General features: G+C 50.8%; 1 protein-coding gene across 1 annotated transcript in view; it reads left to right on the forward strand.

Annotated features, from left to right (window-relative positions):
• STK32B (serine/threonine kinase 32B) overlaps positions 1 to 9,439 on the forward strand; it is a 377,859-nt gene extending 368,420 nt beyond the window's left edge. Inside the window, 3 exon segments of the mRNA XM_007948796.1 lie at positions 1,323 to 1,454; positions 4,122 to 4,186; positions 9,301 to 9,439. Coding sequence (XP_007946987.1) covers positions 1,323 to 1,454; positions 4,122 to 4,186; positions 9,301 to 9,439 — 336 coding nt within the window.
• Positions 9,440 to 11,894: the final 2,455 nt, after the last annotated feature.

Below are 11,894 nucleotides of genomic sequence, written 5' to 3' on the forward strand. Positions count from 1 at the left end.
TTATAGACTGAGACAGACTAGGAAGAAGGAAGAGGCCGTCCACTTCTCAAAGAATTGGCCAGGGAAAACCTTATGAATATGGGACTCTAGGCCTATTGAATGTATAACCACTAGTCCGTATTGCCTTTGGGGACTAGCATCCTGTGATCTTAGGAGGTCCCTGGTGGTGAAAGCAGTTTGAACTCAACTATTAACCGAAAGGTTGGTTCAGAACCACCCCCCACCCATGGGACGCTGGAAGTAAGGCCTCTAGATCTGCTTCTGTAATGTACGGATCACAGCAAGGAAAGCCCTAGGGAGCAGCTCTGCTCTAGAAAAGCATGTGGTCACCTTGAGTCAGAATCGGCTGGACAGCAACAGGGTGGTTGGTTTGGTCATTATATGGACCTGAGGGCCAGAGAAGGGCTGGAAGTGGAAAAGTACTGAGCACTAAGTCAGACTAGAGAAGGGTGTCTTCAGGTTCCCCCACAAGGAACTCCCAGCACAAGTACTGAGGAATGGCCTCCAATAAGTGCCCCCCAGCAAGGAGGCCTCTGAATGGCTTAGTCTCCTAGGGCTGCTGTAACACGTACCATGTGTGGACGGCTTTCAGGAGCAGAGATTTATTCTCACAGCTCTGGAGACTAAAAGCCCAAGCCAGGGTCTCAGCTGTGTCGACTCCTCCCTTCCTTGTGGTAGCCCTGGAGTTCTTGGCAATCCTCACATGGTGTCTCTCTCTCCCCATTCATGCCCATGTCTGCTGTCTAATCTGATTTTTTTTTTTTTTAATCATTCAGAGGCATTTAGGTTTAGAATCCACCCTACACTGGTATAACCTCAAGTGATTGATCACATTACATTAGGTTGCATTCTGGAAAGTGATTACATCATGTTACATTGTACTACATTATGGAAAGTGATACATCCCATTACATCACACTAAATTACATTACAGAGGGTCCCTACATTACATTATATTATGGAAGGTGATTACATTACATCACACCCATAGGTGTATTTTGGTGGGACACATTTCAATCCATTAAAACTATGAATGTAGATATAAGAGCATGGCCAGCTGAGGGTCTGAGTCCCTGATTCCAGCTCCCTCCAGACTGTGCACCTGGTCTGGTCTGGGGAGGGCAGCCACAGAAAGCCTTTGTCATTGTTTATGGTCAGACCTGAGCCATCACACATAGGATTCCAGCCTGCAGTCAGACTCCTTGAATAGTAGTCAGTCGTTATTTGCTGAATGAATGGATGGATGAATGAGCAAATGAGAAGAAAATTCAGTGAGAAATGGAATATACACAAACCATGTTTTCTTTTCCACTTGTCTTCAGAAAGGGAGATTGAATTGTGACCCTACGTTTGAACTCGAAGAGATGATCCTAGAATCCAAGCCACTTCACAAAAAGAAGAAGAGGTTGGCCAAGAACAGATCCCGAGATGGTGCCAAGGACAGCTGTCCTCTGGTGAGCACTTCTCCAGAGCAGACAGGGAGGAGCTGGGTTTTTACTCCTAAGAGAATAACTGAGCTGGGATAGCTTTAGCCAGACAGGGCATCCATGATGCCTTTCCAAATACTTTCATTTGCAGTTAAAAAAAAAAAGTGCCCCCATCAAAAAAGAAAGGGTCTTTCATAGGAAGGTACTCTAAAGAAATGACTGTCGATATGGGCATCCACCCGTCTGTCAGTGGAGGCATGTTCCTATGATGTGTGTATGGGTTTCGGTGGAGCTTCCAGACAAAGAGACTAGGAAGAGAAGCCTGGTGATCTGCTCTTGAAAATTGATCCGTGCAAACCCTGTGGGTCGCAACTGTCTGATCCACCAATGCCCACGGGGATGGCGCAGAGGCCCTGTTTCATTCCCTTGTGTGTGGGCTCACCAAGAGTCAGGGGCCAGCTCCGCAGCGGCTACCAAGAGCCACAGGCATCTGCAGGCCTAGGATTTATATTAGTCCTGAACCTCCTGTAGCTCTTGAAGCAAGAGTGGAGAGGAACAGCACCGATTACAGAGGAGCTCTGCTGGCGTAGTGCTTAAGGCATTTGGCTGCTAACCAGAAGGCTGGTGGTTTGAACCCATCAGCCACTCTGCAGGAGAAAGACGAGGCAGTCTATTTCCATAAAGATTTACAGCCTTGGAAACCAAGTGGGGGATCTCTGTGAGTTGGAATTGACTTGATGGCAGTGAGTGTAAGGCGTTTTTTTTTTTTTTTTTTTTTTTTTTTTTTTTAGTTATGTTAATGCTGTGCTAAGCAGTCCCAAGGAGCTCTGGTGGCATGATGGTTAAAGCATTCGGTTACTAACCAAAAGGTCAGAGGTTCAAACCAGCAGCTGCTCTGCAGGAGAAAGATGTGACACTCTGCTTCCATGAAGATGAGTGTCTTGGAAACCTGGTGGGGCAGTTCTACTCAGTCCTCTAGGGACGCTGTGAGTCAGAATCAATTCGATGGCAGTGGGTTTGGCACAAACCAGTGGATCCTTTGGAAAGCCCTTATATCAGCAAATGCCCGGGGTGGCATCACTTGTATGGGTCCTGGGCACTTTACCTTCACAGACCCTTCCTTTATAAATATATAACCAAAACCAAACACACTGTCACCAGTTCATATTCCATCTAGAACCGTCAAATGGATTCAGACTCATAGCAGCCCCATTGGGTTTCCAAGGCTGTAAATCTTACACAATTACATTGCCTCATCTTCATTCCGTGGAGTAGCTGGTGGGCTTGAACTGCTGACCTTCTGGTTAGCAGCCAAATGATGACTTACCCACTACACTGTCAGAGCTCCTTGCATATTTGTGTATATGTGTGTGTGTATATATAATTATATTTTATGACCGCACTGATAAAAAGATGAATATAACGAAATATCACCTTGGACCCTAAAAGTTCATTTTTCTTCTGGCCTGAGAAGAGATGAAGACCACTTCGTGGCCCATGAAATCTCCTGGGCCCTGGCCCCGTGCCCACCAGCCCAGTGGATAAGTTGGCCCAGAGACACCTGGGCATCCACTGATATCAGCGGTGGAATAGGGAAGCATGCTTGCGTGCACGGCGACGTACAGGCATCTCTAGGGCAGCGTCACAGAGCACCCGTGATGAGCGCAGCTTCATGGCACCTGCTCTTCAGGAGAATCCGGGAGCAGCTTTGCTTATTGGTCTTGAATGTGTCTTGCCCCATGTTTCCTAATGCGATCTGATGAATCTTCAAAAGATCAGCAGACCACACTCCTCAGTTCAGTCCATATTTTATCTAGGAAGGAGCCCTGGTGGTGCAGTGGTTCAAGCCCTTGTCTGCTAACTGAAGGTTGGGTAGTACCAACCCATCAGCTGCCCTGAGGAAGGAAAATGAGACAGTCGGCCTCTGTAAAGATTGACAGCCTTGGAAACCCTATGGGCCAGTTCTACTCTGTCTCCTAGGGCACGTTGAATGGCAGTGGCAGTGGCAGTGGGCTTTCATTTTTACTGCATGTGACGTGGCTTTGCAGCCGTGTTTACCAACAACCCCGTTGCCATGGAGTCTGCCCTGATGTACGATGCCCCTGTGTGTCGGCGGGACTGGGCTCTGTGGGGTCTTCCGTGGCTGATTGTTCAGGAATTGGTCTCCAGGCCTTTCTTCCGAGGTGTCGCTGGGTGGACTCAGACCTCCAACCCTGTGGTTAGCAGTCAAGTGTGTTAATGGTTTGCAACACCCAGGGGCCCATTGCAGAGCTGGTTAACTAAAGTGTGACCCAAGAACTCCCCATCTCAAACAGCCAAGTCCTCTGAGTCTGGTGGGACCAAAATGGTACCCAGCAGAGAGACTCCTGAACCATGAGCCGGGGGCATGGGATGCTTGGCTGGGGGACTTGCACTGAAAACATAAATTGTTTGCAGAAAATTAAACCACATTTTCAGTCACCTGGTTCCACTGTCCAGGGACTTCCCTGAAGTTCTATTTAATGGCTTAAAATAGAGAACAAACATCTTTGTCTGCCAGGCTCCCCTGGGACACAGTGCTTCATGTCCTCAGGGCTTGCTCCAGCCACTTAGCCTGTCCCTCTCAGCAACAGATCTGCCACTCACTGCTGCTCCTTTGTCATGTCTCCCCGGACCCTGTTCATCACTCGCAATCCCCCCTCTGCTCTTGGACAGAATGGCCACCTGCAGCAGTGTCTGGAGACCGTGCGGAAGGAGTTCACCATATTCAACAGAGAGAAGTAAGTGCCCCTCCCCGCTCGGCAGAGCCATCCTAATGTGAATGAGACCCCCTAGGGAAGACCACAGCCTCTGGCTCCCGAAGTGACCAGCCAGTGACGCTGAAAGGCACTGGAGGCTGGTGGTGTCAGTAGGGTGAGATGCAGGGCCCTGGAAGGGTCCGAGCGCCTGGCTTTGGAGTCACACAGACCTGTGTTCTGATTCCGACTCAGAAGCAAGGCCTGGGTGAGGTTCTGGCCTTGGAGTCCATCTGAAAATGGGGATGAAGGCACCAAGCTGGCGCAGGGACGCTGGCAAGGAGAGTGGAGATCATAGATGGTGGAGTGAGGGCGTGGGGTCCAGGGCAGCGTCACTTGGGTTCAAGTTCTGGCTCTGCTGCTGCCGGAAGGACTTTAGGTGAGTTATGTCACTGAGCCTCAGTTTACATACCTGCAAAATGGACATAATAACTCCCCAGCGAGGTGGTGGCTGTAAGACTTTCTGTTGACAGAATGCCTGGCATGGCGGGATTACGCAGTCAGTGGAAAGGATAAGTGTTACTATTAGTTCCTTGGGGAAGGTGGGACGGGGTGTGCTGTGACACCATCATCAGGGCTGGTCGGGATGGGGCATTGCTGAGTCTGGGAAGGGCTCAGCTGGGGTCTGCTGGGTTACGGGGCTGGTCAGCGAAGGAAGCAGAGGTTCTGGTTTGGCCCGAGCCAACACTCATCCCTGAGGGTCATGGTCTGTCAGAGATGGGGCTTGGACGGGACTGGCTTCCAGAGGGCAGCAGCTCAGCTCCTGCAAGTGAAACTGCCCGTGGGTTGGTTCCCCTTGGCCCACAAGAACCAAGCCAGGCCCTCGCTGGCAGAGACCAATCTGATACGTGCCCCACCCTCCAGGAGGGCCAGAGGGGTAAATGCCAGGCTGACCCTCAGGAAGCCATCAAGGTTTGGCTATTCTTGGCAGAGAGCTGATGATAGTAGCCCCAGGAGCAGCTGTGTGGTTGGAGAAGGTCCCTGTGCAGCGCTGTGCCCTCTGCGGGCAGGTGGACCTGAGAACAGGGAGGAGCCAGTGAAGTCTAGAAGGGCGCGAGGCCCAGGAGCAGATAGAGTGCTCCAGTCTGTGCAGTGGCGTAGCAGACATGGGGCCCTGCATCTGGGCAGGTGACCACAGCAGACGTGCAGGCAGAGTGGGAGAGGTGAGGGTCTAGGATGGGGAGGGCTGTCTGGGTCCCAGTCAGCACGCTGGAGTGCGGAGCAAGACCCCGGTACCACTGGGCCACTGGGGACAGTGAAGGGAACAGCAGCCTGCCAGGTGTCCTGGGGGCTGCAGCCCTAAGAGCCTGTGGGTGCCTGGGTCAGTCTGGACACTCGCACCCGGCTTGGACACCTCACCACTCAGTACCACGTCTCCTTGGGCTTCTGCAGTGTCAGCAGAGTGGGAAGGGGCCTGCACCCATGAACTTGGGGGTCAGGGCACCAGGCTCGAGCCCATCACAATTTCCCCACGCCTGTGCTGCCTGAGGCTCCTGGTCTCTCCCCAGTCTGAGAAACTCTGTCCCTGGGACTCGGCACAAAGCAGCGTGGGAGGTTCGAGCCATCAGGGCCGGCGGGCTCCATCGGCCTTGTCGCAGGCCCTCCGTCACTTGGCCAGGGACCGAGGCGTCCCAGCAGGCGTCTGCAGGCAGCCAGGAGCCTGTGAAAGGCTCTGCACAGGTGACTCCAGCAGACAGCCATCCCATCTCACGCTTCACTGCGTGCCACGGGGTGCTCAGTCTGGGTTCTCCGAGCCCAACGGTTTGGGTGCATTTCCTTGTGAAAGAAAACGAGACCCATCCTTATGCCATTTAGGGGTTGTGTCTGCCTGCCTATAGAGGCTTTAACCAATTACATGTTATTTTTCTCCTGTGGAAATGTAACTGATCAGGGAAATGTAATAGGATTGCCCAGGCAGGCCATGGACCCTTTTTGACATCTGCAGTCATGGATTTTGAAGTGAGTTTGGCTCAGCTATTGTTGTTAGGTGCCGTCGAGTCGGCTCAGACTCATAGCAACCCCGTGTACAACAGAACGAAACACCGCGTGGTCCTGTGCCAGCCTCACGATCCTTGCTATACCTGAGCCCACTGTGGCAGCCACTCTGTCCATCCTTCTCATTGAGAGTCTTCCTCAGCTACTCAGGATTGGCAAAACAAAGAAAGAGGCTGGAAGTCATTTCCAGACCACTGGAGTCGAGGGAACAGCATATGCAAAGAAAAAGACAGAACCCCGGGAGACCATGACCCATGGAGGCCGTGGGTTTCGGTGGAAGAATTCACACTTTCCGTGTGGGGACATGGCTTCAACTTCTGGCCAGTGTGCTTCACACACAGCATCCATCTGTCTGTCAGCAGAGACACGTGTGGCTAGGACACTAAACGGGTTTCAGCGGCGCTTCCAGTCTAAGCCTGGGAAGAAAGGGCTGCTGATCTCCTTCTGAAAATCAGCCCGTGAAAACCCTATGGGCCACAGTGGTCCAACCAGGAGCCAATTACGGGGATGGTGCAGCATGTAGTTCCACTGTGTGCGGAGCCAGTGACTCAAGGGCGGTTACCAACAACAGCCGTGGCCACAGACAGGAGTGCTGAGCAGAACCCCTGGGCGGTGACTGGGGGTTGAGATGTGCCCCCAGAAAAGACGCTGAAGCCCTAACCCCTGTACCTGTGAACGGGATCCTGTTTGGGAACAAAGGGTTCCTTCTGTTCTGTGAGGGAGCTCTGGTGGCACGTGGTTAAGGCATTTGGCTGTTGACCAAAAGGAGAGCAGTTAGGACACAGCAGCCACTCTGGTGGGAGAAAGATGAGGCAGTCGCCTTCCATGAAGATTCACAGCCGTGGAAACCCTCTAGGACAGTTCTGCTCTGTCCTCTAGGGTCACTATGGGCGGGAATTGACTCAATGACAGTGGGGTTTTAGTTTTTATTACATTGAGGGTGTTCTGGTTCCCCAGTGCCACTCTGACAGGAATATGCCACAAACGGGATGACCTTAACAAAGAGGAGTTTATTCTCTTACAGTTCGGAAGCTTTAAGTCCAAGTTCAAAGTGCCAAGCCCGAGGGGCTGAGTGAAAGCCCCTCAACCTTGGGGTCCAACTCTGCATCCTGCTCCTGGCCCACTGGAGCTAGAGGCATTTCTTCACTCAGACACCTGCTGGCTGCTGAGCCTGACAAGCCCAAGGTTGACAAGTAAAAAGACACAGTCTCAATGTTACCAAACCACATGGAAGGCCACTAATTCAAGTTCATTGTAAGTCCCAAAGTTGGCAGAGCATGGCAGGTTGCTGAACAATGACACGGCTACATGCAGGGTCCAAGCGTGCCATAGGCTAGAGACCATTCCCAAGGCTTCCCCTTATATACAGGAAGCAGACCACATCCCAAAGGCAGCTACTCAGCTGCTTGTGGTAGATCCCACCATGGAGTTGACTGCCAGTCTCATCATGGGGAATAACTACCACCAGCTGCCCAGCCACCTAACCAGGCCCAGCCAAGCTGACACACAAACATAAGCACCACAGAAGGCATACCGGTATAAAGCAGCTTCTAAATCTGATCACTTCTGAGTGATGCCTTACAGAAAGGAACACAGAGTGACGGACACTCAGGGACTTGGGGAGACACCAAGTGACAATGGGAGCAGATGCGTCTAGAAGCAGCAGGATTGCCTGCAGCCACCAGAAACCAGAGGGGACCCAGGGAAGGAATCGCATGGTCGAGACACTGATTTGGACTTTCAGCCTCCAGACCATGAGAAAATAAGTGTCTGTTCTTTAAAGGCACCCCCTTTGTGGTGTTTTGTTATGGCCACCCCAGGACATTAAGGCAAAGTCCTAACTCTGCACGAGTGACTGACCTTGTTTGGGGAGACAGAGTTTTTCTTTGAAATGTTATCAGTTAAGGTTAACAGTCATCCTGGGGTAGGACAGAGTCTAATCCTGATGCCTTCTCGGTGACCCCTTGTAAAAGAGAAGAACAGATGTGGAGGCAGAGTCACACCCAGGGGAAGATGGAGGCAGAGATTGGAGTGATGCAGCCATAAGCCAACGAACACCAGGAGCATCAGAAACCAAAGAAGAGAAAGGACAGGTCTTTCTGTAGAGACAACTGAGAGGGGGCATGGCCCTGCCAGCGTCCAGAATTCTGACTCCTCGCCCCCCCAAACTGCTAGCAACTCAATTCCTGTTCTTCCCCCCACTCAGAGCGTCCATGCCCTAGTCTGTGTCTTTGGAATCCAAAGGGAGGGAGTAGGCCTGGGAAGAACATGTGCTTTAAACCACTGTGGTCGTTCTGATGCCCAGCAGTTGGAGAACTTATGTCACAAGCATCACCTGCCTAGACCTGCACGAGCCTCCCAGCTTCCATATTCCATGTGTGGTGGTTGAGCGGCCATCAGGTCGACCCCAACACGTGGCGCCCCCATGCACAAGAGAAAGAAACACCGCCCGGTCCTGCACCACCTCCTTGATCCCTTGTGGATGGGACCATTAAGATCCATGGAGTTTCTGTTGGCTGGTTCTCAGAAGTAGAGCCCCCAGCCTTTCCTCCTGGTCTGTCTTAGTCTGAAAACTCTGCTGAAACCTTGCCAGCATCCTGTCAACACACAGGCCTCCACTGATAGATGAGGTGCATTGACCAGGAATCGAACCCAGCTCTCCCGCATGGAAGGTGAGAATGCTGCCACTGAACCAGCATGGTGGCTGATGCATTAGTGGGTATTCAGTGCAGAGCCACTGAATGAATGATGTATGGGAATCATTACCTTTATGAGCTATGTGAGTGTTACACAGATGGTCTTCAGTAAACATCTCAAGGACTGCATGCGGTAAGAGTTATTACTTGCATTTCACAGAGAAACTGAGGCTCTGTGATGTTACGTAACTCACCCAGCAGCTCTTTTGTGGCTGAGCTTGGCTTGGAACTCAGGTCTGTCTGGTTCCAGAGTGCATCTCTCCAAAGCCATCGGTCTTTGTGCTTCTGCAGGCCAGGTGGAGATTTGGGCTGCAGGTCCTCAATCACTCTGCATGCCCAGGTGTATTTCCTGGGCCTCCCACTGCACCTGGCTCTGGGGCACTAACTCTGTGCTGTGCTTGTCTGCAGGCTGAGGAGGCAACAGAGCCAGAATGGCCAGCTCACAGCCACTGATGACCGAGCAGGCAGCCAGGCCCAGGACAAGCTCCAGGACGGGTGTAACAACAACATCCTCACCCACACCTGCTCCCGGGGCTGCAGCAGCTAATTCACCATCTGCCGCTGCCCGACCTGGACTGCACACAGCTCTGCCCTGCCCACCGAGACCCCCTTCCTGTGCCGTGATGGTTCCCATCCCACCCCTGACAGCACCTGAGGCAGAGAGAGCCCTGGGCTGAGAGCTGGGAAGCCTGAGTTCTGGTCCCAGCCACCACCACTCCCCCACTGATTTCCTGTTTGACCTGGAACAAGTCATGCCCTCTCTGAGCCTCAGTTCTCTGCATCTGTCCAAAGGGGTTCAACAGCTCTCAGCCCCAAATCAAATTCCAGGATTCCTGTTAGAATCCAATTGGATAGCAGACATGCAAAACCTTTGACATTTATGAAGTTGTTTATAAATGCAAAATATAACCTTAAAATTGGAAGGAAGCACAACACAAACCCATTTCCCCAAAGCAATGAGATCATCACAACTTTACAATTTGGTTCTTCTTAGCTTGTTACATGATGCTTTCAAAAAATGCAGCCCTGACACCAAAATAAACATTCGATATATTTGCCCCTCCTGTGAAAACACCAATCCCGAATCCTGATGTAAAACCTACTGCTGTTAGCTGCCATCGAGTCGAATCTTGTTGACCTTGTACATAACAGAACGAAATGTTGGCCCTTCCTGCTCCGTCATCAGCATCCTTGGTATGTTTGAGTCCATTGTCAAAGCTGTTGTGTCAACTCATCTCATGGAGGGCTTCCCTCGTTTTCACAGACTTGCTACCAAAACCTAAGTGTTCCCACTGGTGTTCTCTGCCACAGCACAGTCTTCATGACCTTCCAAGATGGTGCAGAGTGCAGACCAACCTGGTCCCCAACGTCTTGGTGCTGCAGACACTCTCCTCCTCTCTTCACATTCACTGGCCTTTTTATTTCAGCAGCCCGTACTCTGCCAACCTCCCCCGGGCATTGGAATGGCACCCATCTGCCAGTTCAGATGTACACCAGGTCACTGGTCATGAGAGTGCCATCAAAGTTCCCCCGAAACCCAGTCCTGCAACAGAATCCTAGATCTCCTTCAAGCTCCCAAGCTGTCCTTCCTCGAAAGGTCATACGGTCAACCCCCGAGCATCGTCTCACTGAGCGTCAACTGATGTTGATAAGGGGCTTCCACATTTATGACTTAGGAATCATGGGTGGTTAGGAAGTTTATTCTAGGAGGAAAGTGGGTTCAGACAAAAACCAAACTACTTTATCATCTGTTCAGCAAACTGTTTACCGTTGAATTTGGAGATGCTGTGGTGTAGGACCCATATAGGGTCGCTATGAGATGTAATCGACTCGACAGCTACAGGCTTGGTTTGTGTGTGTGTGTGTGTGTGTGTGTGGTAGGCATTACAGCTTAGACTATGGAGTCATGCTTGGGTTCAGGGTCTAGCCCTTTCATTTGCTAACCAGAAAATTGTAGCCAAGTCCCATAATCACTCTGAGTATCCGTGCCCTCGTTTTAAATGGGGATGATAAAAATAAACTTGCCTGGCTGTTATAGGGTTAAATAAATCCTGTATGCAGCACAGGCAGCACACAGGGAGGACGAGTTGAATAGTAGCCATTTTTTGTCATCGTCATCATCATCATCATCATTATCATTTGGAGAAACGTTCCTATTTCATGCACTCGGCAGGTCAGTTTCTGGAGAAACAAACCTGAGGTTTCAGATTCTTTTAACTTGGCTGCTTGGTATCTCTGACAGCCATTGCTGTTTTAGTTAGCCACCATCAAATCGGCCCTAACTTATGGTGACCTAATGGATAAGACAACAACACATTGCCTGGTCCCACACATCTTTGTGACCATTGCTATGTGTGAGTTCATTGTCATGGCCACTGTGTCACCCCATCTCATGGAGGGGCCTGTCATTTTTGCTGACCCTCCATTTTACTTGATACCTGCATATCCCTGTTAAAGCTCAGTTGTGTTTTCATGATCTCATCCAACATCCATTTCCCACTTTCACGTGCTAAATCAAGCCTTTGGCCTGTCAATATCCTCTCTTGGGTTTCTTAGGAGACAATTTAATGTCCGGTGTGGTTTCATACAATTTTTTACAAAAAAAGAAACGGTCATTTTTTTTTCCTGTCCTTTGAACCAAGGCTATTTCTAGATTGTGTTGCCCATGTAGTCTACTTGTTTTGCACACTATTCAGAGTCTTCAGCTCCTTGTTGGCACCCTCCTGTCCCCCTCCAGGAAAGAATGGGGCTGCTCCCCTCCTCACTGTGACTCTCACAGCAACAATGGACACTGCTTCCTGGGCTGAGTTCCTGAGGCAGAGAGCAGACACTAGAAGTGGCCCCAGACACACTGGAGATGCTGGGTCTGTTCAAGTTGGCTTTCCTTGTTCAGAATAAACTATTTCTTGGACATTCTTTCTTACAACTTTGTTTCTTAATTCAAGAACAGGTGGGGCATTCAACATAGCTCTCAGAATGAAGAGGTTCAAGTTTCATCAGGA

Source organism: Orycteropus afer, unplaced genomic scaffold, assembly GCF_000298275.1.
Source record: "Orycteropus afer afer isolate SDZICR_OR568_19922 unplaced genomic scaffold, OryAfe1.0 scaffold00224, whole genome shotgun sequence".
NCBI classification, from domain to species: Eukaryota; Metazoa; Chordata; class Mammalia; order Tubulidentata; family Orycteropodidae; genus Orycteropus; species Orycteropus afer.